The sequence below is a fragment of the Chaetodon trifascialis genome, chromosome 16 (assembly GCF_039877785.1).
Source record: "Chaetodon trifascialis isolate fChaTrf1 chromosome 16, fChaTrf1.hap1, whole genome shotgun sequence".
Taxonomy (NCBI): domain Eukaryota; kingdom Metazoa; phylum Chordata; class Actinopteri; order Chaetodontiformes; family Chaetodontidae; genus Chaetodon; species Chaetodon trifascialis.
In genome coordinates, this window is record NC_092071.1 from 22,143,930 (window position 1) to 22,170,725 (window position 26,796).

General features: G+C 38.6%; 1 protein-coding gene across 1 annotated transcript in view; it reads right to left on the bottom strand.

Moving 5' to 3' along the window:
* Positions 1-1,673: 1,673 nt before the first annotated feature.
* LOC139345053 (nuclear anchorage protein 1) overlaps positions 1,674-26,796 on the bottom strand; it is a 31,425-nt gene continuing 6,302 nt past the window's right edge. The window contains exon 3 of the mRNA XM_070983510.1: positions 1,674-26,733. Within this exon, the coding sequence (XP_070839611.1) occupies positions 2,902-26,733 (23,832 nt within the window). The 3' untranslated portion in view covers positions 1,674-2,901. The remainder of the gene's footprint in view (positions 26,734-26,796) is intronic.

The window sequence follows — 26,796 nt, forward strand, 5'->3', positions numbered from 1 at the left end:
GCTGAGTCGAACCACTGGTATTGAACCTCAAGGGATTTCCTGATACCCCCTCCCTCACGGACTGTGTGGCAGGACAAAAGTAAACACTGATACACTGATCAGAAAGGGCCCCAACGCAAGAAATAACTTTGGGAACAGAGGGTTTTTTCTCTTGCTGGCTTTATATTATTTTAGTTTGTTATTTTCCATACATTGTTGTTCCAGTTAAATGCTGTATGTTCAAATGTCTGACTAATTTGCAATAATAAGTGGCCACAAAAAATTCACACCGTTGTTGCTTATGTCATTATGCACATTCAAAAATAAGGGCTCTTACGAACTTAAAGTCCTCTGTTACTAGTCCAGGTATTATTATTGACTATCACCTACCTGTGCTCTGTTATCATATCGTGTATATCATAACAAGGTTTACATATACATATGAAGTAAATAAATAATCAAAATTGAAGTTTAAGAATAAGACTTTATAATAAAAGTATATAAGGTTTCCTTATATAGTTCTTTGATGTTAGTAAATGTGGGTTGCTGTGTGATAAATATTCACACCAATTTTTAAAGTCTCTGCACTGGCTGCCTGTTTGGTTCAGAATTGATTTTAAGATCCTTTCATTGGTTTATTAAACTCTTAATGGTCTTTGTCCTACCTGTTTATCAGATTTGCTTTTATTCTATGAACCTTGTACAACCCTCAGGTGTTCTGAGTGGTCTTTTAATTTTTTTCTGTCTTTTATTTTAGTTGGCTATTCCAAACCTTTTGCATTTTTATTCTACCTCTGGTGTTTCCTCATTGCGAATTCATGAAAACTTATGACAGCGTTTCCTTGTTTCCCGTTTTTATTGAATCGATATTTATAACATAGTCAGTTAATGTTTGTGCATGGATCAGGGTGGTGTGTGGGGAATGTGTGTGTTAGAGGTTAGGGAGGGAACGTTTTCTTTTTGTATGTGTGTGTTTTTATTCTGTAAAGCACTTTGTGTTACATTGATTTGCATGTACGATACAAACAAAGTCAAACAAATAAAATGATAAATGCAGGAAATGTAATGACGACATCTTTTTTGTATTTTTTGTATTGTATTTTTAAATATAGGGACTCATTTTGATTAGCTGGGAAACATTGGAGTCTGATCACAATGTTTTCATATTTAGGATCATCCACTTACTTGGTCCAGTCAGGCACTCTCACTCTCAGATTCTCATGCAAGTCAGCTTTATCTGAAAGTCAACACTTAATGCCTTCCAGTATATGCCACCTTTTGCAGGAAGGCCAGGATTCGTGTTGATACACTGTATTTTTAAGTGAGTTCCTGTGATCTGTGACCATTGCTCGATTCAGGAGGTAGAGTGGGTTGTCCACCAGTTGACCGGTGGTTCAATCCCCAACTCCTCTTGGCTGCATGTCAATGTGTGAAAGTGAATTCAAGATATAAGGTAAACAACAGATTTATTAAATGAGCATACCTTGAATGTATTTGCTTCAATTGTTCTATGTCCCCAGTTGCAACTACAACCAAATTGACGATGAACAATTTAGGAGACCAGAGAAGCAGGATACTAAACAAGTACAATGCTAGAGCACAGTAGAAGATTAAAATCCAAGTTATATCATGGTGAATAACAAGTAGCTTGAAATACTTGTAAATAAATATGCTGACAGAAAAATGTTGTCAGAATATGGATAATTTTATTTGACAAAGATTTCGAGAAGAAATAAATTATTTAACACATACATTTGTTTTTTCCATTGAAGCATAAAGCATATAGTGCTGTCCCTCCACATAATTTTCCCACATGATTATCATTTCTTAATTAGATATTGTTTTCACACAAAAAACAAATGGAAAATTAACTTGTTAAGGTCACTTCTTAAATATTGAAGAAAGTTGATGCTTAAGTTGAATACATTATGTTTAATATGAAGGAATGGAAATGCAATAAGAAGGTTCAGATACACTATTAAACCTCAAGCAAAAATAAAACATGGTGCAAGAGCAATGAAAGGTAAAGCATTTTTTGAAATGTGTACTAAGTCTCATATATTTCAGAAAAACTTTGACATTTTTAACTTTTCAACAACACTTTTAAAGGGGTTCTCATGATGGTTTAAAAAAAATGTCAAAAGAATAATTGGATTTCACTTATGCAATTTTTTTTTAATTCCAAAACCTAACATCAGCCTAGTAATTTTCAGTTTTTCAAGTTTCTGGACTGCCAAAACAGAACCATTCACAACCCAAATTTCCAGCTGTTATCTTTGTATTTGTAACAGGTCTCGGACTGAGAACTATTTAGATCTAACTTAGATCTATTTAGAACAAGTAGTAACACCAATAAAAATACTTAACTCAAAATGAAATGTACTGGAGCCGGAAATTAACACATGCCTGGAGATGACCATTCTCTATTTGGTCACAAGATCACATATAAATGTACTGGTTAATCTTACAAAATCGATCTAACATATAATTCAAATGTGAAACAACACATTTGTTATATGGAGTTATACAAGTTTTAAAACTCCACAAACCTGTAAAAACATGAGAACGAATGCTTCTGTTGGATGCACTCTTGCTCAGGAGAATGAGATAGCACCAACAGTCTGCTCACAAAGAGTCTATTGGAGAAACGGGGTACACTGCCTCCTACTGGCAACACCAGAATGTTCAGTGTCTTATAGAGGCTTTGTAGTCTTATCAAAAGGCAATTATTGATCATTATGGGTCATACCAGAACATTCCTCTCACAAAAAAACATTCCCAAGATAAAAGCATCAACACAAAATCTGACCATGCATTTCATGTGCATCACATACTACCTGTGGTAAAGTCAAATGTGTGATTTAAATAGAAATTCTATATTGAAAATGTATGCCAGAAACAGGTGTAAAATATGCATGTCTCTCATCTCTCCTCGGGGCACTCTTGCTTACAGCAAGGGCAGCAGCAGCGACAGCAGTAATGTCGGAGCTGACAGAGGAGTCCAGTGGCTGTCTGTGGAGCTGCTGCAGTTTCTTCATACATTGCAGGAGAAGCTTGTTCTGTTACCTGCACTGTTGCATCTCCTGTGGTTATATCCACCTCGAATGTTTGACTAGCTTTGTCACAAGTTGGTTGTGTCTCAGACACTTTTTCTTTGACATGAAGTTTCTCGATCTCACCAAGCGTCTGAACCTTGAGTTTAAGAATCTTTGTGTATTTTTCATCAAGGGTTTTGTCGCCTTTCTTGAGGTCACTGTAAGATGTGTCCTTGCTTAGTCTTTGGCCCAGCTTTGTCTTCTCCAGTGGTTCCTTTTCTTTCTGTAACCATGTCCTCTTAACAAACCGATTGATCACCTTTATTCTTTCCTCCAGATTGCTTCTCATCTCATGACCCCTGCGTTTCATCTGATCGATCTCCTTCCGTTCCATTTTAGTGTCCTTCCAAATGTTCCGCAAACAATCTCTAACTGACATTGTTTCACCTGTAAAGTCATCCTGTTCTGCCGCTGACTTGGACAGTGTTACATATTTATCTTCCTCTGATGTCCACTGATGTTCAAAATCTTCAGTCTGCATCCTTACTTCTAGCTGCAGAACATCTGTCCCACAAGGAATCTCTTCAAGTTTATTCAAATCCCGCTTCTTCACATCTTGCTCCTGCAACCATTCATTTGCTCCAACTTTATTTTTAACCACCTGATCAGACGTGATTGTTGTCAGGTTCTTCTTCTCTCTTTGGATAAGCTCAAAATACTCATTGATTTTGTTATTCTGTTGAATAACTTCATCACACTTGAGTTCCAGAACTGATAACATTTGGAGTATGTGGACACTTTTCTCCCCTAATCTGTCCATATTCTTTGAAAAGTCTTGATGTGTCCTTTCATTCAGCTGTCTGAGTTTAGCTCTCAGACTTCCGAAGGAGTTCATTACACTACTGAGCCTGCAAAGTCTGACACTGAGCTCAGACATTTCTGATTCTCTCATCTGATGTTCAACAATGAACTTAGTGAACTTTTGCTCAGATTCAGTGTAGAGCTTTCGCACATCTTCAATGTTTTCTTGCAAACTGTCAATTTTATTTTTCATGTCTTGAGTCATCCTTTGCTTTAGCTGTTGAAGATGTAATCTCAAAGTGTCTATTGACTTCATTTTAGTCATGAGTTGATCTTCTCTCATCTTCAGCTCAGACCTTTCATCTTCCATGCTGTCCTTTTCAGTCAACATCATTTCTCTCTCTTTGTCATAGTCAGTTTTCATCTGAGCGAGCTGTTCTCTTTCTCCACTCATGTTGTTCATGGCAACTTCAAGATCTTCTTTCTTCTTGTGGACATCCTTCCTCAAAACTTCCAGTTCCTCCCTTTCTGTCAGCACCTTGCTCTTACTGGATTCCAGTTCTTCTTTTAGTCTTTCAAACTCATCTTCCTTGAGTTCTTGTTCTTGTTGTTTTAAGGTAATCATGTTCATGGCATTTTCAAGGTTGTCTCTTTGTGTCTGAACGTGAAGGGTCAGATCTTTGATGTTGTTTTTCTCTCTGTCTATCTCTTGGAACAGACTGTCTGCCTGTTCTTTCTGCTTTTGTAGCTCAGCCTTTGTGATATCCAGCTTGTCTCTTTCCTCATTAAGAACTTGCTTTTCTTGTTCTAATATGTCCGTTTGTTTCTGGATGTCAGAATTCATCAGCTCCAAGTCTATTTTCTCTTTGTTCATCATCTCCTTCACTCTATCCAGATCCTCTCTCTCTTGCTTCAGCTCTGCCTTCAGTTTGTCAAGTTCTTCCATTTCCAACAGTAGATTTTGCTTCCATTGATTTCCCATGTCTTCTCTCTGTAGGACCATATCTGATAATTTCCCTTTCAGATCATCCTTTTCTCTCTGTATCATCTTAGCATAAATTGATATCTGGTCTCTCTCTTGATCAAAGTCTTCAAGCTTTTGTTGCAATACGAGGCATAATCTTTGCACATCTCTATTGTTTTGGTCTAATTTGTCGATTTTGTTTTTCATGTGTCTACACATCTTGTCATTCAACTCCTTGACTTTATCTTTCAGAGATTGTGTATCACTCATGAACTGAACTTCCCTCCTTTTAAACTCAGACAGTTCTGCGTCCATTTTAACTCTCTCATTCTCAAGTGCTTGTCTGTCCGTGTCAATGCTAATCTTCATCTGATTGAGTTGTTCTCTTTCTCCACTCATGTTCTTCATGGCAACTTCAAGATCTTCTTTCTTCTTGTGGACATCCTTCCTCAAAACTTCCAATTCCTCCCTTTCTGTCAGCACCTTGCTCTTACTGGATTCCAGTTCTTCTTCTCGTCTTTCAAACTCATGTTCCTTGAGTTCTTGTTCTTGTTGTTTTAAGGTAATCATGTTTGTGGCATTTTCAAGGTTGTCTCTTTCCTCTTTAAGAACTTGCTTTTCTTGTTCTAATATGTCCGTTTGTTTCTGGATGTCAGAATTCATCAGCTCCAAGTCCACTTTCTCTTTGCTCATCATCTCCTTAACTCTATCCAGATCCTCTCTCTCTTGCTTCAGCTCTGCCTTCAGTTTGTCAAGTTCTTCCATTTCCAACAGTAGATTTTGCTTCCATTGATTTCCCATGTCTTCTCTCTGTAGGACCATATCTGATAATTTCCCTTTCAGATCATCCTTTTCTCTCTGTATCATCTTAGCATAAATTGATATCTGGTCTCTCTCTTGATCAAAGTCTTCAAGCTTTTGTTGCAATACGAGGCATAATCTTTGCACATCTCTATTGTTTTGGTCTAATTTGTCGATTTTGTTTTTCATGTGTCTACACATCTTGTCATTCAACTCCTTGACTTTATCTTTCAGAGATTGTGTATCACTCATGAACTGAACTTCCCTCCTTTTAAACTCAGACAGTTCTGCGTCCATTTTAACTCTCTCATTCTCAAGTGCTTGTCTGTCTGTGTCAATGCTAATCTTCATCTGATTGAGTTGTTCTCTTTCTCCACTCATGTTCTTCATGGCAACTTCAAGATCTTCTTTCTTCTTGTGGACATCCTTCCTCAAAACTTCCAATTCCTCCCTTTCTGTCAGCACCTTGCTCTTACTGGATTCCAGTTCTTCTTCTCGTCTTTCAAACTCATGTTCCTTGAGTTCTTGTTCTTGTTGTTTTAAGGTAATCATGTTTGTGGCATTTTCAAGGTTGTCTCTTTGTGTCTCAACCTGAAGGGTCAGATCTTTGATGTTGTTTTTCTCTCTGTCTACCTCTTGGAACAGACTGTCTGCCTGTTCCTTCTGCTTTTGTAGCTCAGCCTTTGTGATATCCAGCTTGTCTCTTTCCTCTTTAAGAACTTGCTTTTCTTGTTCTAATATGTCCGTTTGTTTCTGGATGTCAGAATTCATCAGCTCCAAGTCCACTTTCTCTTTGTTCATCATCTCCTTCACTCTATCCAGATCCTCTCTCTCTCGCTTCAGCTCTGCCTTCAGTTTATCTAGTTCTTGTTCTTCCAACACAACCTTTTGCTTCCATTGATTTTCCATGTCCCTTCTCTGTAGAATCATGTCTGACATTATACTCATCAAAGTTTTCTTTTTGGTCTCTAACAGCTCACTATGACAAGCCATGTTTTCTTTCTGTCCGTCAAGTTCTGCCAGCTTTTGTTCAGATTCAGTGTAGAGCTTTCGCACATCTTCAATGTTTTCTTGCAAACTGTCAATTTTATTTTTCATGTCTTGAGTCATCCTTTGCTTTAGCTGTAGAAGATGTAATCTCAAAGTGTCTATTGACTTCATTTTAGTCATGAGTTGATCTTCTCTCATCTTCAGCTCAGACCTTTCATCTTCCATGCTGTCCTTTTCAGTCAACATCATTTCTCTCTCTTTGTCATAGTCAGTTTTCATCTGAGCGAGCTGTTCTCTTTCTCCACTCATGTTGTTCATGGCAACTTCAAGATCTTCTTTCTTCTTGTGGACATCCTTCCTCAAAACTTCCAGTTCCTCCCTTTCTGTCAGCACCTTGCTCTTACTGGATTCCAGTTCTTCTTTTAGTCTTTCAAACTCATCTTCCTTGAGTTCTTGTTCTTGTTGTTTTAAGGTAATCATGTTCGTGGCATTTTCAAGGTTGTCTCTTTCCTCTTTAAGAACTTGCTTTTCTTGTTCTAATATGTCCGTTTGTTTCTGGATGTCAGAATTCATCAGCTCCAAGTCCACTTTCTCTTTGCTCATCATCTCCTTCACTCTATCCAGATCCTCTCTCTCTTGCTTCAGCTCTGCCTTCAGTTTGTCAAGTTCTTCCATTTCCAACAGTAGATTTTGCTTCCATTGATTTCCCATGTCTTCTCTCTGTAGGACCATATCTGATAATTTCCCTTTCAGATCATCCTTTTCTCTCTGTATCATCTTAGCATAAATTGATATCTGGTCTCTCTCTTGATCAAAGTCTTCAAGCTTTTGTTGCAATACGAGGCATAATCTTTGCACATCTCTATTGTTTTGGTCTAATTTGTCTATTTTGTTTTTCATGTGTCTACACATCTTGTCATTCAACTCCTTGACTTTATCTTTCAGAGATTGTGTATCACTCATGAACTGAACTTCCCTCCTTTTAAACTCAGACAGTTCTGCGTCCATTTTAACTCTCTCATTCTCAAGTGCTTGTCTGTCCGTGTCAATGCTAATCTTCATCTGATTGAGTTGTTCTCTTTCTCCACTCATGTTCTTCATGGCAACTTCAAGATCTTCTTTCTTCTTGTGGACATCCTTCCTCAAAACTTCCAATTCCTCCCTTTCTGTCAGCACCTTGCTCTTACTGGATTCCAGTTCTTCTTCTCGTCTTTCAAACTCATGTTCCTTGAGTTCTTGTTCTTGTTGTTTTAAGGTAATCATGTTTGTGGCATTTTCAAGGTTGTCTCTTTCCTCTTTAAGAACTTGCTTTTCTTGTTCTAATATGTCCGTTTGTTTCTGGATGTCAGAATTCATCAGCTCCAAGTCCACTTTCTCTTTGTTCATCATCTCCTTCACTCTATCCAGATCCTCTCTCTCTCGCTTCAGCTCTGCCTTCAGTTTATCTAGTTCTTGTTCTTCCAACACAACCTTTTGCTTCCATTGATTTTCCATGTCCCTTCTCTGTAGAATCATGTCTGACATTATACTCATCAAAGTTTTCTTTTCGGTCTCTAACAGCTCACTATGACAAGCCATGTTTTCTTTCTGTCCGTCAAGTTCTGCCAGCTTTTGTTCAGATTCAGTGTAGAGCTTTCGCACATCTTCAATATTTTCTTGCAAACTGTCAATTTTATTTTTCATGTCTTGAGTCATCCTTTGCTTTAGCTGTAGAAGATGTAATCTCAAAGTGTCTATTGACTTCATTTTAGTCATGAGTTGATCTTCTCTCATCTTCAGCTCAGACCTTTCATCTTCCATGCTGTCCTTTTCAGTCAACATCATTTCTCTCTCTTTGTCATAGTCAGTTTTCATCTGAGCGAGCTGTTCTCTTTCTCCACTCATGTTGTTCATGGCAACTTCAAGATCTTCTTTCTTCTTGTGGACATCCTTCCTCAAAACTTCCAGTTCCTCCCTTTCTGTCAGCACCTTGCTCTTACTGGATTCCAGTTCTTCTTTTAGTCTTTCAAACTCATCTTCCTTGAGTTCTTGTTCTTGTTGTTTTAAGGTAATCATGTTCGTGGCATTTTCAAGGTTGTCTCTTTCCTCTTTAAGAACTTGCTTTTCTTGTTCTAATATGTCCGTTTGTTTCTGGATGTCAGAATTCATCAGCTCCAAGTCCACTTTCTCTTTGCTCATCATCTCCTTCACTCTATCCAGATCCTCTCTCTCTTGCTTCAGCTCTGCCTTCAGTTTGTCAAGTTCTTCCATTTCCAACAGTAGATTTTGCTTCCATTGATTTCCCATGTCTTCTCTCTGTAGGACCATATCTGATAATTTCCCTTTCAGATCATCCTTTTCTCTCTGTATCATCTTAGCATAAATTGATATCTGGTCTCTCTCTTGATCAAAGTCTTCAAGCTTTTGTTGCAATACGAGGCATAATCTTTGCACATCTCTATTGTTTTGGTCTAATTTGTCAATTTTGTTTTTCATGTGTCTACACATCTTGTCATTCAACTCCTTGACTTTATCTTTCAGAGATTGTGTATCACTCATGAACTGAACTTCCCTCCTTTTAAACTCAGACAGTTCTGCGTCCATTTTAACTCTCTCATTCTCAAGTGCTTGTCTGTCTGTGTCAATGCTAATCTTCATCTGATTGAGTTGTTCTCTTTCTCCACTCATGTTCTTCATGGCAACTTCAAGATCTTCTTTCTTCTTGTGGACATCCTTCCTCAAAACTTCCAATTCCTCCCTTTCTGTCAGCACCTTGCTCTTACTGGATTCCAGTTCTTCTTCTCGTCTTTCAAACTCATGTTCCTTGAGTTCTTGTTCTTGTTGTTTTAAAGTAATCATGTTTGTGGCATTTTCAAGGTTGTCTCTTTGTGTCTCAACCTGAAGGGTCAGATCTCTGATGTTGTTTTTCTCTCTGTCTACCTCTTGGAACAGACTGTCTGCCTGTTCCTTCTGCTTTTGTAGCCCAGCCTTTGTGATATCCAGCTTGTCTCTTTCCTCTTTAAGAACTTGCTTTTCTTGTTCTAATATGTCCGTTTGTTTCTGGATGTCAGAATTCATCAGCTCCAAGTCTATTTTCTCTTTGTTCATCATCTCCTTCACTCTATCCAGATCCTCTCTCTCTCGCTTCAGCTCTGCCTTCAGTTTATCTAGTTCTTGTTCTTCCAACACAACCTTTTGCTTCCATTGATTTTCCATGTCCCTTCTCTGTAGAATCATGTCTGACATTATACTCATCAAAGTTTTCTTTTTGGTCTCTAACAGCTCACTATGACAAGCCATGTTTTCTTTCTGTCCGTCAAGTTCTGCCAGCTTTTGTTCAGATTCAGTGTAGAGCTTTTGCACATCTTCAATGTTTTCTTGCAAACTGTCAATTTTATTTTTCATGTCTTGAGTCATCCTTTGCTTTAGCTGTAGAAGATGTAATCTCAAAGTGTCTATTGACTTCATTTTAGTCATGAGTTGATCTTCTCTCATCTTCAGCTCAGACCTTTCATCTTCCATGCTGTCCTTTTCAGTCAACATCATTTCTCTCTCTTTGTCATAGTCAGTTTTCATCTGAGCGAGCTGTTCTCTTTCTCCACTCATGTTGTTCATGGCAACTTCAAGATCTTCTTTCTTCTTGTGGACATCCTTCCTCAAAACTTCCAGTTCCTCCCTTTCTGTCAGCACCTTGCTCTTACTGGATTCCAGTTCTTCTTTTAGTCTTTCAAACTCATCTTCCTTGAGTTCTTGTTCTTGTTGTTTTAAGGTAATCATGTTCGTGGCATTTTCAAGGTTGTCTCTTTCCTCTTTAAGAACTTGCTTTTCTTGTTCTAATATGTCCGTTTGTTTCTGGATGTCAGAATTCATCAGCTCCAAGTCCACTTTCTCTTTGCTCATCATCTCCTTCACTCTATCCAGATCCTCTCTCTCTTGCTTCAGCTCTGCCTTCAGTTTGTCAAGTTCTTCCATTTCCAACAGTAGATTTTGCTTCCATTGATTTCCCATGTCTTCTCTCTGTAGGACCATATCTGATAATTTCCCTTTCAGATCATCCTTTTCTCTCTGTATCATCTTAGCATAAATTGATATCTGGTCTCTCTCTTGATCAAAGTCTTCAAGCTTTTGTTGCAATACGAGGCATAATCTTTGCACATCTCTATTGTTTTGGTCTAATTTGTCGATTTTGTTTTTCATGTGTCTACACATCTTGTCATTCAACTCCTTGACTTTATCTTTCAGAGATTGTGTATCACTCATGAACTGAACTTCCCTCCTTTTAAACTCAGACAGTTCTGCGTCCATTTTAACTCTCTCATTCTCAAGTGCTTGTCTGTCCGTGTCAATGCTAATCTTCATCTGATTGAGGTGTTCTCTTTCTCCACTCATGTTGTTCATGGCAACTTCAAGATCTTCTTTCTTCTTGTGGACATCCTTCCTCAAAACTTCCAGTTCCTCCCTTTCTGTCAGCACCTTGCTCTTACTGGATTCCAGTTCTTCTTTTAGTCTTTCAAACTCATGTTCCTTGAGTTCTTGTTCTTGTTGTTTTAAGGTAATCATGTTCGTGGCATTTTCAAGGTTGTCTCTTTCCTCTTTAAGAACTTGCTTTTCTTGTTCTAATATGTCCGTTTGTTTCTGGATGTCAGAATTCATCAGCTCCAAGTCCACTTTCTCTTTGTTCATCATCTCCTTCACTCTATCCAGATCCTCTCTCTCTCGCTTCAGCTCTGCCTTCAGTTTATCTAGTTCTTGTTCTTCCAACACAACCTTTTGCTTCCATTGATTTTCCATGTCCCTTCTCTGTAGAATCATGTCTGACATTATACTCATCAAAGTTTTCTTTTCGGTCTCTAACAGCTCACTATGACAAGCCATGTTTTCTTTCTGTCCGTCAAGTTCTGCCAGCTTTTGTTCAGATTCAGTGTAGAGCTTTCGCACATCTTCAATATTTTCTTGCAAACTGTCAATTTTATTTTTCATGTCTTGAGTCATCCTTTGCTTTAGCTGTAGAAGATGTAATCTCAAAGTGTCTATTGACTTCATTTTAGTCATGAGTTGATCTTCTCTCATCTTCAGCTCAGACCTTTCATCTTCCATGCTGTCCTTTTCAGTCAACATCATTTCTCTCTCTTTGTCATAGTCAGTTTTCATCTGAGCGAGCTGTTCTCTTTCTCCACTCATGTTGTTCATGGCAACTTCAAGATCTTCTTTCTTCTTGTGGACATCCTTCCTCAAAACTTCCAGTTCCTCCCTTTCTGTCAGCACCTTGCTCTTACTGGATTCCAGTTCTTCTTTTAGTCTTTCAAACTCATCTTCCTTGAGTTCTTGTTCTTGTTGTTTTAAGGTAATCATGTTCGTGGCATTTTCAAGGTTGTCTCTTTCCTCTTTAAGAACTTGCTTTTCTTGTTCTAATATGTCCGTTTGTTTCTGGATGTCAGAATTCATCAGCTCCAAGTCCACTTTCTCTTTGCTCATCATCTCCTTCACTCTATCCAGATCCTCTCTCTCTTGCTTCAGCTCTGCCTTCAGTTTGTCAAGTTCTTCCATTTCCAACAGTAGATTTTGCTTCCATTGATTTCCCATGTCTTCTCTCTGTAGGACCATATCTGATAATTTCCCTTTCAGATCATCCTTTTCTCTCTGTATCATCTTAGCATAAATTGATATCTGGTCTCTCTCTTGATCAAAGTCTTCAAGCTTTTGTTGCAATACGAGGCATAATCTTTGCACATCTCTATTGTTTTGGTCTAATTTGTCGATTTTGTTTTTCATGTGTCTACACATCTTGTCATTCAACTCCTTGACTTTATCTTTCAGAGATTGTGTATCACTCATGAACTGAACTTCCCTCCTTTTAAACTCAGACAGTTCTGCGTCCATTTTAACTCTCTCATTCTCAAGTGCTTGTCTGTCTGTGTCAATGCTAATCTTCATCTGATTGAGTTGTTCTCTTTCTCCACTCATGTTCTTCATGGCAACTTCAAGATCTTCTTTCTTCTTGTGGACATCCTTCCTCAAAACTTCCAATTCCTCCCTTTCTGTCAGCACCTTGCTCTTACTGGATTCCAGTTCTTCTTCTCGTCTTTCAAACTCATGTTCCTTGAGTTCTTGTTCTTGTTGTTTTAAGGTAATCATGTTTGTGGCATTTTCAAGGTTGTCTCTTTGTGTCTCAACCTGAAGGGTCAGATCTCTGATGTTGTTTTTCTCTCTGTCTACCTCTTGGAACAGACTGTCTGCCTGTTCCTTCTGCTTTTGTAGCTCAGCCTTTGTGATATCCAGCTTGTCTCTTTCCTCTTTAAGAACTTGCTTTTCTTGTTCTAATATGTCCGTTTGTTTCTGGATGTCAGAATTCATCAGCTCCAAGTCTATTTTCTCCTTGTTCATCATCTCCTTCACTCTATCCAGATCCTCTCTCTCTCGCTTCAGCTCTGCCTTCAGTTTATCTAGTTCTTGTTCTTCCAACACAACCTTTTGCTTCCATTGATTTTCCATGTCCCTTCTCTGTAGAATCATGTCTGACATTATACTCATCAAAGTTTTCTTTTTGGTCTCTAACAGCTCACTATGACAAGCCATGTTTTCTTTCTGTCCGTCAAGTTCTGCCAGCTTTTGTTCAGATTCAGTGTAGAGCTTTTGCACATCTTCAATGTTTTCTTGCAAACTGTCAATTTTATTTTTCATGTCTTGAGTCATCCTTTGCTTTAGCTGTAGAAGATGTAATCTCAAAGTGTCTATTGACTTCATTTTAGTCATGAGTTGATCTTCTCTCATCTTCAGCTCAGACCTTTCATCTTCCATGCTGTCCTTTTCAGTCAACATCATTTCTCTCTCTTTGTCATAGTCAGTTTTCATCTGAGCGAGCTGTTCTCTTTCTCCACTCATGTTGTTCATGGCAACTTCAAGATCTTCTTTCTTCTTATGGACATCCTTCCTCAAAACTTCCAGTTCCTCCCTTTCTGTCAGCACCTTGCTCTTACTGGATTCCAGTTCTTCTTTTAGTCTTTCAAACTCATCTTCCTTGAGTTCTTGTTCTTGTTGTTTTAAGGTAATCATGTTCGTGGCATTTTCAAGGTTGTCTCTTTCCTCTTTAAGAACTTGCTTTTCTTGTTCAAATATGTCCGTTTGTTTCTGTATGTCAGAATTCATCAGCTCCAAGTCCACTTTCTCTTTGCTCATCATCTCCTTCACTCTATCCAGATCCTCTCTCTCTTGCTTCAGCTCTGCCTTCAGTTTGTCAAGTTCTTCCATTTCCAACAGTAGATTTTGCTTCCATTGATTTCCCATGTCTTCTCTCTGTAGGACCATATCTGATAATTTCCCTTTCAGATCATCCTTTTCTCTCTGTATCATCTTAGCATAAATTGATATCTGGTCTCTCTCTTGATCAAAGTCTTCAAGCTTTTGTTGCAATACGAGGCATAATCTTTGCACATCTCTATTGTTTTGGTCTAATTTGTCGATTTTGTTTTTCATGTGTCTACACATCTTGTCATTCAACTCCTTGACTTTATCTTTCAGAGATTGTGTATCACTCATGAACTGAACTTCCCTCCTTTTAAACTCAGACAGTTCTGCGTCCATTTTAACTCTCTCATTCTCAAGTGCTTGTCTGTCCGTGTCAATGCTAATCTTCATCTGATTGAGGTGTTCTCTTTCTCCACTCATGTTGTTCATGGCAACTTCAAGATCTTCTTTCTTCTTGTGGACATCCTTCCTCAAAACTTCCAGTTCCTCCCTTTCTGTCAGCACCTTGCTCTTACTGGATTCCAGTTCTTCTTTTAGTCTTTCAAACTCATGTTCCTTGAGTTCTTGTTCTTGTTGTTTTAAGGTAATCATGTTCGTGGCATTTTCAAGGTTGTCTCTTTGTGTCTGAACGTGAAGGGTCAGATCTTTGATGTTGTTTTTCTCTCTGTCTATCTCTTGGAACAGACTGTCTGCCTGTTCCTTCTGCTTTTGTAGCTCAGCCTTTGTGATGTCCAACTTGTCTCTTTCCTCTTTGAGAACTTGCTTTTCTTGTTCTAATATGTCAGTTTGTTTCTGGATGTCAGAATTCATCAGCTCCAAGTCCACTTTCTCTTTGTTCATCATCTCCTTCACTCTATCCAGATCCTCTCTCTCTTGCTTCAGCTCTGCCTTCAGTTTGTCAAGTTCTTCCATTTCCAACAGTAGATTTTGCTTCCATTGAGTTCCCATGTCTTCTCTCTGTAGGACCATATCTGATAATTTCCCTTTCAGATCATCCTTTTCTCTCTGTATCATCTTAGCATAAATTGATATCTGGTCTCTCTCTTGATCAAAGTCTTCAAGCTTTTGTTGCAATACGAGGCATAATCTTTGCACATCTCTATTGTTTTGGTCTAATTTGTCAATTTTGTTTTTCATGTGTCTACACATCTTGTCATTCAACTCCTTGACTTTATCTTTCAGAGATTGTGTATCACTCATGAACTGAACTTCCCTCCTTTTAAACTCAGACAGTTCTGCGTCCATTTTAACTCTCTCATTCTCAAGTGCTTGTCTGTCCGTGTCAATGCTAATCTTCATCTGATTGAGTTGTTCTCTTTCTCCACTCATGTTGTTCATGGCAACTTCAAGATCTTCTTTCTTCTTGTGGACATCCTTCCTCAAAACTTCCAATTCCTCCCTTTCTGTCAGCACCTTGCTCTTACTGGATTCCAGTTCTTCTTCTCCTCTTTCAAACTCATGTTCCTTGAGTTCTTGTTCTTGTTGTTTTAAGGTAATCATGTTCGTGGCATTTTCAAGGTTGTCTCTTTGTGTCTCAACCTGAAGGGTCAGATCTTTGATGTTTTTCTCTCTGTCTATCTCTTGGAACAGACTGTCTGCCTGTTCTTTCTGCTTTTGTAGCTCAGCCTTTGTGATATCCAGCTTGTCTCTTTCCTCTTTGAGAACTTGCTTTTCTTGTTCTAATATGTCCGTTTGTTTCTGGATGTCAGAATTCATCAGCTCCAAGTCTATTTTCTCTTTGTTCATCATCTCCTTCACTCTATCCAGATCCTCTCTCTCTCGCTTCAGCTCTGCCTTCAGTTTATCTAGTTCTTGTTCTTCCAACACAACCTTTTGCTTCCATTGATTTTCCATGTCCCTTCTCTGTAGGATCATGTCTGACATTATACTCATCAAAGTTTTCTTTTCGGTCTCTAACAGCTCACTATGACAAGTCATGTTTTCTTTCTGTTCGTCAAGTTCTGCCAGCTTTTGTTCAGATTCAGTGTAGAGCTTTCGCACATCTTCAATGTTTTCTTGCAAACTGTCAATTTTATTTTTCATGTCTTGAGTCATTCTTTCCTTCAGCTGTTGAAGATGTAATCTCAAAGTGTCTATTGACTTCATTTTAGTCATGAGTTGATCTTCTCTCATCTTCAGCTCAGACCTTTCATCTTCCATGCTGTCCTTTTCAGTCAACATCATTTCTCTCTCTTTGTCATAGTCAGTTTTCATCTGAGCGAGCTGTTCTCTTTCTCCACTCATGTTGTTCATGGCAACTTCAAGATCTTCTTTCTTCTTGTGGACATCCTTCCTCAAAACGTCCAATTCCTCCCTTTCTGTCAGCACCTTGCTCTTACTGGATTCCAGTTCTTCTTCTCGTCTTTCAAACTCATGTTCCTTGAGTTCTTGTTCTTGTTGTTTTAAGGCAATCATGTTCGTGGCATTTTCAAGGTTGTCTCTTTGTGTCTGAACGTGAAGGGTCAGATCTTTGATGTTGTTTTTCTCTCTGTCTATCTCTTGGAACAGACTGTCTGCCTGTTCTTTCTGCTTTTGTAGCTCAACCTTTGTGATGTCCAACTTGTCTCTTTCCTCTTTAAGAACTTGCTTTTCTTGTTCTAATATGTCAGTTTGTTTCTGGATGTCAGAATTCATCAGCTCCAAGTCCACTTTCTCTTTGTTCATCATCTCCTTCACTCTGTCCAGATCCTCTCTCTCTTGCTTCAGCTCTGCCTTCAGTTTATCAAGTTCTTCCATTTCCAACAGTAGATTTTGCTTCCATTGATTTCCCATGTCTTCTCTCTGTAGGACCATATCTGATAATTTCCCTTTCAGATCATCCTTTTCTCTCTGTATCATCTTAGCATAAAATGATATCTGGTCTCTCTCTTGATCAAAGTCTTCAAGCTTTTGTTGCAATACGAGGCATAATCTTTGCACATCTCTATTGTTTTGGTCTAATTTGTCAATTTTGTTTTTCATGTGTCTACACATCTTGTCATTCAACTCCTTGACTTTATCTTTCAGAGATTGTGTATCACTCATGAACTGAACTTCCCTCCTTTTAAACTCAGACAGTTCTGCGTCCATTTTAACTCTCTCATTCTCAAGTGCTTGTCTGTCCGTGTCAATGCTAATCTTCATCTGATTGAGTTGTTCTCTTTCTCCACTCATGTTGTTCATGGCAACTTCAAGATCTTCTTTCTTCTTGTGGACATCCTTCCTCAAAACTTCCAATTCCTCCCTTTCTGTCAGCACCTTGCTCTTACTGGATTCCAGTTCTTCTTCTCGTCTTTCAAACTCATGTTCCTTGAGTTCTTGTTCTTGTTGTTTTAAGGTAATCATGTTCGTGGCATTTTCAAGGTTGTCTCTTTCCTCTTTAAGAACTTGCTTTTCTTGTTCTAATATGTCCGTTTGTTTCTGGATGTCAGAATTCATCAGCTCCAAGTCCACTTTCTCTTTGTTCATCATCTCCTTCACTCTATCCAGATCCTCTCTCTCTTGCTTCAGCTCTGCCTTCAGTTTGTCAAGTTCTTCCATTTCCAACAGTAGATTTTGCTTCCATTGAGTTCCCATGTCTTCTCTCTGTAGGACCATATCTGATAATTTCCCTTTCAGATCATCCTTTTCTCTCTGTATCATCTTAGCATAAATTGATATCTGGTCTCTCTCTTGATCAAAGTCTTCAAGCTTTTGTTGCAATACGAGGCATAATCTTTGCACATCTCTATTGTTTTGGTCTAATTTGTCAATTTTGTTTTTCATGTGTCTACACATCTTGTCATTCAACTCCTTGACTTTATCTTTCAGAGATTGTGTATCACTCATGAACTGAACTTCCCTCCTTTTAAACTCAGACAGTTCTGCGTCCATTTTAACTCTCTCATTCTCAAGTGCTTGTCTGTCCGTGTCAATGCTAATCTTCATCTGATTGAGTTGTTCTCTTTCTCCACTCATGTTGTTCATGGCAACTTCAAGATCTTCTTTCTTCTTGTGGACATCCTTCCTCAAAACTTCCAATTCCTCCCTTTCTGTCAGCACCTTGCTCTTACTGGATTCCAGTTCTTCTTCTCGTCTTTCAAACTCATGTTCCTTGAGTTCTTGTTCTTGTTGTTTTAAGGTAATCATGTTCGTGGCATTTTCAAGGTTGTCTCTTTGTGTCTCAACCTGAAGGGTCAGATCTTTGATGTTTTTCTCTCTGTCTATCTCTTGGAACAGACTGTCTGCCTGTTCTTTCTGCTTTTGTAGCTCAGCCTTTGTGATATCCAGCTTGTCTCTTTCCTCTTTGAGAACTTGCTTTTCTTGTTCTAATATGTCCGTTTGTTTCTGGATGTCAGAATTCATCAGCTCCAAGTCTATTTTCTCTTTGTTCATCATCTCCTTCACTCTATCCAGATCCTCTCTCTCTCGCTTCAGCTCTGCCCTCAGTTTATCTAGTTCTTGTTCTTCCAACACAACCTTTTGCTTCCATTGATTTTCCATGTCCCTTCTCTGTAGGATCATGTCTGACATTATACTCATCAAAGTTTTCTTTTCGGTCTCTAACAGCTCACTATGACAAGTCATGTTTTCTTTCTGTTCGTCAAGTTCTGCCAGCTTTTGTTCAGATTCAGTGTAGAGCTTTCGCACATCTTCAATGTTTTCTTGCAAACTGTCAATTTTATTTTTCATGTCTTGAGTCATTCTTTCCTTCAGCTGTTGAAGATGTAATCTCAAAGTGTCTATTGACTTCATTTTAGTCATGAGTTGATCTTCTCTCATCTTCAGCTCAGACCTTTCATCTTCCATGCTGTCCTTTTCAGTCAACATCATTTCTCTCTCTTTGTCATAGTCAGTTTTCATCTGAGCGAGCTGTTCTCTTTCTCCACTCATGTTGTTCATGGCAACTTCAAGATCTTCTTTCTTCTTGTGGACATCCTTCCTCAAAACGTCCAATTCCTCCCTTTCTGTCAGCACCTTGCTCTTACTGGATTCCAGTTCTTCTTCTCGTCTTTCAAACTCATGTTCCTTGAGTTCTTGTTCTTGTTGTTTTAAGGCAATCATGTTCGTGGCATTTTCAAGGTTGTCTCTTTGTGTCTGAACGTGAAGGGTCAGATCTTTGATGTTGTTTTTCTCTCTGTCTATCTCTTGGAACAGACTGTCTGCCTGTTCTTTCTGCTTTTGTAGCTCAACCTTTGTGATGTCCAACTTGTCTCTTTCCTCTTTAAGAACTTGCTTTTCTTGTTCTAATATGTCAGTTTGTTTCTGGATGTCAGAATTCATCAGCTCCAAGTCCACTTTCTCTTTGTTCATCATCTCCTTCACTCTGTCCAGATCCTCTCTCTCTTGCTTCAGCTCTGCCTTCAGTTTATCAAGTTCTTCCATTTCCAACAGTAGATTTTGCTTCCATTGATTTCCCATGTCTTCTCTCTGTAGGACCATATCTGATAATTTCCCTTTCAGATCATCCTTTTCTCTCTGTATCATCTTAGCATAAAATGATATCTGGTCTCTCTCTTGATCAAAGTCTTCAAGCTTTTGTTGCAATACGAGGCATAATCTTTGCACATCTCTATTGTTTTGGTCTAATTTGTCAATTTTGTTTTTCATGTGTCTACACATCTTGTCATTCAACTCCTTGACTTTATCTTTCAGAGATTGTGTATCACTCATGAACTGAACTTCCCTCCTTTTAAACTCAGACAGTTCTGCGTCCATTTTAACTCTCTCATTCTCAAGTGCTTGTCTGTCCGTGTCAATGCTAATCTTCATCTGATTGAGTTGTTCTCTTTCTCCACTCATGTTGTTCATGGCAACTTCAAGATCTTCTTTCTTCTTGTGGACATCCTTCCTCAAAACTTCCAATTCCTCCCTTTCTGTCAGCACCTTGCTCTTACTGGATTCCAGTTCTTCTTCTCGTCTTTCAAACTCATGTTCCTTGAGTTCTTGTTCTTGTTGTTTTAAGGTAATCATGTTCGTGGCATTTTCAAGGTTGTCTCTTTCCTCTTTAAGAACTTGCTTTTCTTGTTCTAATATGTCCGTTTGTTTCTGGATGTCAGAATTCATCAGCTCCAAGTCCACTTTCTCTTTGTTCATCATCTCCTTCACTCTATCCAGATCCTCTCTCTCTTGCTTCAGCTCTGCCTTCAGTTTGTCAAGTTCTTCCATTTCCAACAGTAGATTTTGCTTCCATTGATTTCTCATGTCTTCTCTCTGGATGACCATATCTGATAATTTCCCTTTCAGATCATCCTTTTCTCTCTGTATCATCTTAGCATAAATTGATATCTGGTCTCTCTCTTGATCAAAGTCTTCAAGCTTTTGTTGCAATACGAGGCATAATCTTTGCACATCTCTATTGTTTTGGTCTAATTTGTCAATTTTGTTTTTCATGTGTCTACACATCTTGTCATTCAACTCCTTGACTTTATCTTTCAGAGATTGTGTATCACTCATGAACTGAACTTCCCTCCTTTTAAACTCAGACAGTTCTGCGTCCATTTTAACTCTCTCATTCTCAAGTGCTTGTCTGTCCGTGTCAATGCTAATCTTCATCTGATTGAGTTGTTCTCTTTCTCCACTCATGTTGTTCATGGCAACTTCAAGATCTTCTTTCTTCTTGTGGACATCCTTCCTCAAAACTTCCAATTCCTCCCTTTCTGTCAGCACCTTGCTCTTACTGGATTCCAGTTCTTCTTCTCGTCTTTCAAACTCATGTTCCTTGAGTTCTTGTTCTTGTTGTTTTAAGGCAATCATGTTCGTGGCATTTTCAAGGTTGTCTCTTTGTGTCTGAACGTGAAGGGTCAGATCTTTGATGTTGTTTTTCTCTCTGTCTATCTCTTGGAACAGACTGTCTGCCTGTTCTTTCTGCTTTTGTAGCTCAGCCTTTGTGATGTCCAACTTGTCTCTTTCCTCATTAAGAACTTGCTTTTCTTGTTCTAATATGTCAGTTTGTTTCTGGATGTCAGAATTCATCAGCTCCAAGTCCACTTTCTCTTTGTTCATCATCTCCTTCACTCTATCCAGATCCTCTCTCTCTTGCTTCAGCTCTGCCTTCAGTTTGTCAAGTTCTTCCATTTCCAACAGTAGATTTTGCTTCCATTGAGTTCCCATGTCTTCTCTCTGTAGGACCATATCTGATAATTTCCCTTTCAGATCATCCTTTTCTCTCTGTATCATCTTAGCATAAATTGATATCTGGTCTCTCTCTTGATCAAAGTCTTCAAGCTTTTGTTGCAATACGAGGCATAATCTTTGCACATCTCTATTGTTTTGGTCTAATTTGTCAATTTTGTTTTTCATGTGTCTACACATCTTGTCATTCAACTCCTTGACTTTATCTTTCAGAGATTGTGTATCACTCATGAACTGAACTTCCCTCCTTTTAAACTCAGACAGTTCTGCGTCCATTTTAACTCTCTCATTCTCAAGTGCTTGTCTGTCCGTGTCAATGCTAATCTTCATCTGATTGAGTTGTTCTCTTTCTCCACTCATGTTGTTCATGGCAACTTCAAGATCTTCTTTCTTCTTGTGGACATCCTTCCTCAAAACTTCCAATTCCTCCCTTTCTGTCAGCACCTTGCTCTTACTGGATTCCAGTTCTTCTTCTCCTCTTTCAAACTCATGTTCCTTGAGTTCTTGTTCTTGTTGTTTTAAGGTAATCATGTTCGTGGCATTTTCAAGGTTGTCTCTTTGTGTCTCAACCTGAAGGGTCAGATCTTTGATGTTTTTCTCTCTGTCTATCTCTTGGAACAGACTGTCTGCCTGTTCTTTCTGCTTTTGTAGCTCAGCCTTTGTGATATCCAGCTTGTCTCTTTCCTCTTTGAGAACTTGCTTTTCTTGTTCTAATATGTCCGTTTGTTTCTGGATGTCAGAATTCATCAGCTCCAAGTCTATTTTCTCTTTGTTCATCATCTCCTTCACTCTATCCAGATCCTCTCTCTCTCGCTTCAGCTCTGCCCTCAGTTTATCTAGTTCTTGTTCTTCCAACACAACCTTTTGCTTCCATTGATTTTCCATGTCCCTTCTCTGTAGGATCATGTCTGACATTATACTCATCAAAGTTTTCTTTTCGGTCTCTAACAGCTCACTATGACAAGTCATGTTTTCTTTCTGTTCGTCAAGTTCTGCCAGCTTTTGTTCAGATTCAGTGTAGAGCTTTCGCACATCTTCAATGTTTTCTTGCAAACTGTCAATTTTATTTTTCATGTCTTGAGTCATTCTTTCCTTCAGCTGTTGAAGATGTAATCTCAAAGTGTCTATTGACTTCATTTTAGTCATGAGTTGATCTTCTCTCATCTTCAGCTCAGACCTTTCATCTTCCATGCTGTCCTTTTCAGTCAACATCATTTCTCTCTCTTTGTCATAGTCAGTTTTCATCTGAGCGAGCTGTTCTCTTTCTCCACTCATGTTGTTCATGGCAACTTCAAGATCTTCTTTCTTCTTGTGGACATCCTTCCTCAAAACGTCCAATTCCTCCCTTTCTGTCAGCACCTTGCTCTTACTGGATTCCAGTTCTTCTTCTCGTCTTTCAAACTCATGTTCCTTGAGTTCTTGTTCTTGTTGTTTTAAGGCAATCATGTTCGTGGCATTTTCAAGGTTGTCTCTTTGTGTCTGAACGTGAAGGGTCAGATCTTTGATGTTGTTTTTCTCTCTGTCTATCTCTTGGAACAGACTGTCTGCCTGTTCTTTCTGCTTTTGTAGCTCAACCTTTGTGATGTCCAACTTGTCTCTTTCCTCTTTAAGAACTTGCTTTTCTTGTTCTAATATGTCAGTTTGTTTCTGGATGTCAGAATTCATCAGCTCCAAGTCCACTTTCTCTTTGTTCATCATCTCCTTCACTCTGTCCAGATCCTCTCTCTCTTGCTTCAGCTCTGCCTTCAGTTTATCAAGTTCTTCCATTTCCAACAGTAGATTTTGCTTCCATTGATTTCCCATGTCTTCTCTCTGGATGACCATATCTGATAATTTCCCTTTCAGATCATCCTTTTCTCTCTGTATCATCTTAGCATAAATTGATATCTGGTCTCTCTCTTGATCAAAGTCTTCAAGCTTTTGTTGCAATACGAGGCATAATCTTTGCACATCTATATTGTTTTGGTCTAATTTGTCGATTTTGTTTTTCATGTGTCTACACATCTTGTCATTCAACTCCTTGACTTTATCTTTCAGAGATTGTGTATCACTCATGAACTGAACTTCCCTCCTTTTAAACTCAGACAGTTCTGCGTCCATTTTAACTTTCTCATTCTCAAGTGCTTGTCTGTCCGTGTCAATGCTAATCTTCATCTGATTGAGTTGTTCTCTCTCTCCACTCATGTTGTTCATGGCAACTTCAAGATCTTCTTTCTTCTTGTGGACATCCTTCCTCAAAACTTCCAATTCCTCCCTTTCTGTCAGCACCTTGTTCTTACTGGATTCCAGTTCTTCTTCTCGTCTTTCAAACTCATGTTCCTTGAGTTCTTGTTCTTGTTGTTTTAAGGTAATCATGTTTGTGGCATTTTCAAGGTTGTCTCTTTGTGTCTCAACCTGAAGGGTCAGATCTCTGATGTTGTTTTTCTCTCTGTCTACCTCTTGGAACAGACTGTCTGCCTGTTCCTTCTGCTTTTGTAGCTCAGCCTTTGTGATATCCAGCTTGTCTCTTTCCTCTTTAAGAACTTGCTTTTCTTGTTCTAATATGTCCGTTTGTTTCTGGATGTCAGAATTCATCAGCTCCAAGTCTATTTTCTCTTTGTTCATCATCTCCTTCACTCTATCCAGATCCTCTCTCTCTTGCTTCAGCTCTGCCTTCAGTTTGTCAAGTTCTTCCATTTCCAACAGTAGATTTTCCTTTGGTATAGTCATTTCCACTTTTTTCAAATGCATCTGCTCTAGTTGTATATTCTTTAAAGCACATATCATCATTTCCTTTTTTCTTTTAATGGCCATCTTCATATGTTCCATTTCCTCTCTTTCCTGGTTCATGATTTTTGCGTGGGCCTCCATTTGTTGTTTTTGATCTTCAAGTTCTCCTTTCAAATCTTCACTGTGTTTTTTCCTAAGTTCATATTTCTTCATCCATAACTGAATTAGCTCCCAGGCCCTTTGAATTTTATTTGGAATGTTCGTGACAGCTGACATTCCTGGCTGTTTCATTTCACCTTTGCTCTCCTCTTTTTCTCTTTGTAGCTTCAGTTTCATAATCTCTAGTTCATCGCGCTCTCTGATGATCCTCTCCATTCTCTGGTCGAGCTCTTTCTTCCTCCTCCATGTGTCCCTCTTGAGGGCAACTTTTTGTCCTTGGATCTCAGCCCACATATTCTTAACTTCTTGCTCTTTTCTAATGCCTTTTCGGGTCATCTGGTGATTTTCTCTTTTTCTGATTTCCAACTCTGACTTCAACACTTCCATCTCTCTTCTTTCTCTTTTGATGTTCTCTAGACTGATTTCAAGTTCCTGTTTGTGTTTTTGGATATCATCCCATACACTGACCATTTCATCCCTCTCTGCTTTTGCTTGTGTTGTCATTTTTTCAAAGTCCATCTTTATCTGAGATTTAAGTTTGCTTATTTTGTCACTTGCAGTCCTACTCTGTGCTTTTAACGCTTCAAGCTCACCTATTTGTTTCCCTAAATTTACATTTACATTTTCCAGAATTCTCATCTTCCCCTTAATTACTTCCAAATGTGCATGAACCTTTTGTGTCATGTTTTGAAGATCAGTAATAGAATTCATGACTTTTGAGCTGTGGTGTACCATTTCAGCCCTCTGCCTGAGCAGTTCCACCTCTTGCTTTTCCTGCCTTTGCTTTTCATCCTCTTTGCATACTTGGACAAGAGTCGTCTTGTCTTCGATACTCTGCTTTTCATCAGCAAACTTTGCCTTCTGTTGATGCAGTTTTATCCTCAGCATTTCTAACTCATCCCTCTCTCTCCTGGTTTTCTCCAGTCTTTGGTCTAATTCTCTTTGTCTCTTTTTGGTATCTATCCTCAGTAATTTCTTTTCTCTTTGTATTTCATTCCACATTATTTCAGCCTCCTCCTTCTTCCTCATGGTCATTCTAAATATCTGTTCGCTTTCTTTTTTCTTTGTTTCAAGCTCTGACTTCAGCAGCTCCAGCTCTCTCATTTCTTTTTTGGCCATGTACACTCTTTCATCGAGCTCTGGCTTCTGTCTTTCAATACTCTCCCTTAAACGATTCATCTCGTGGATTTCTGCCTCAGCTTGTTGTCTTCCTATTCTCACTTTCTCCCTCTTGACTTCAATCTGTTGTTTGAGCATCTCAAGCTCTTCTTTCTCAGTTTTCTGTTTCACTTGCTCACTTATTTCCCTTTTCAGTTGTTCAATTTCACTGTTTTTCTCAACCAAACTCTCCATTATCAGTTTCATTTGCTCCTCCAGTGTCTTATTTTCTGATCTGAGTCTGACAATTTCATTTTGCATTTGCTCCATTTCATTGCACATTCTGTTTTTTGTCATTTTGTCCTTTTCTGTATCTGTTTCAGCTGTGACATTTTTCCTTATGTCTCCGTTCTCTCCCTCTAGATTTTCCAAGGCAGATTTTTGTTGCCTAACTTCAGTTATGAGTTTTTCAAGGTCAGCTCTTTCCTGTGATATTAAAAGATATTTGTATTCCAGTTCTTGTTTTGTTGCCTCAATCATCTCATTCCGGTCTTCTAATTGGCCCAGTTTGACTTTGGTCTCCTTCATAATAATCTCTATGTTTTCACTTTTCTGTCTAATCTTAGCAGTCATTGTCACCATGGCGCTCTTCACTTTTGCCATTTTCTCCAACTTCTGCTCAGTCGCTTCAGTTTGTCTCTGCAGTTTTATTTTTAAAATATTCAGTTCGTCTGTCTCTCTCAAAATTTTCTCCAACCTTTGATCCAGTTCTCTTCTCTGTTTTTTGGCTGTGATTTTCATGGATTTCATGTTGCTCCTCTCTTCTTTCAGATGCATTTCACTTTGTCTCATTCCAGCTTTTACCATTTTCAAAAGCTCTTGGAATTGTTTCATGTCTTGCAGCAATCCCTCAATTTCACCGTCCTCATGTGATATGATGTGACTTTCTTCAGCTTGGTTTTCAAGTCCTAGTTTCACAAATCTTATGATTTCTTGTGTTCTATGAATCTCTGCCCTAAGTCTTTGTATATCAGCACTTCCTGTGTCCTTTTTATAAGAACGTCCATCCATCTCAGGAACATGTGTCTCTAGATTGTCTCTCGATTCCTGGCATTGTTTGTGCTTCTCAGTGTCTAATCTTTTCAAGTCAGACTCATCAGTTACTTCTTGTTTCACCATATTGCCCTTCTCTTTTTGCATTCTCACTTCATGTTCAATTATTTCATGTTTGGAAACATTGGTTTCTTTCCAGAGTCCAGTCAGTCCTTCCTCCACAATTCCCGTTTCCCTTACTGTACTTGGTAACCCAGTTGCAGTCCCTGGTCTCTGGCTCTGTAGGTCATTTATTTCCATAATGAGCCTCTCTATCTCTTGCTTTCTTTCTTTCATGTTCTTCATAGCACACGTGATTTGCTCCCTTATTTGGTCCTCTCTCTCCTTGAGTTTGTATATCTGATTTTCCAATTTTACCTTTTCTCTTCCATGTATTGCTATTTCTGCCTGATCATCATCCACTGATGTTTCTTCATGAATTTCTGTCTGCATCTGTGAGAAAACATTCTGCTCTTCCTTAATGTTCACCGCAACAAACTTGAGTTTTTGTGTCTGTGTGTGCTCTGAATGCATATGTTCCTGTTTTTTGATGTCCTCACTTTGATGCTGATCTTCTAATATTAAAGATTGCTGCAAAGACATGGCCTCATTTATAATGCCATTTTCTGCTCCTTCTTTGCCTGTTAGAATTTTAAATGTTTGATCTTCAAGGGAGACTCTGTGTCTCTCCTTCCGTGGTTCTTGAAGTTGAAATGTATGCACTGGAAAAGTCTTTTTGACTGTTGATGTCCATTTGCCGACCCGTGCTTTCATGGAAGTCATCCTCTCCTTCACAAAAAGAAAGAATTATCACTGACTTTCTTATTGTTTGTCATGATATGAAATTAAGTC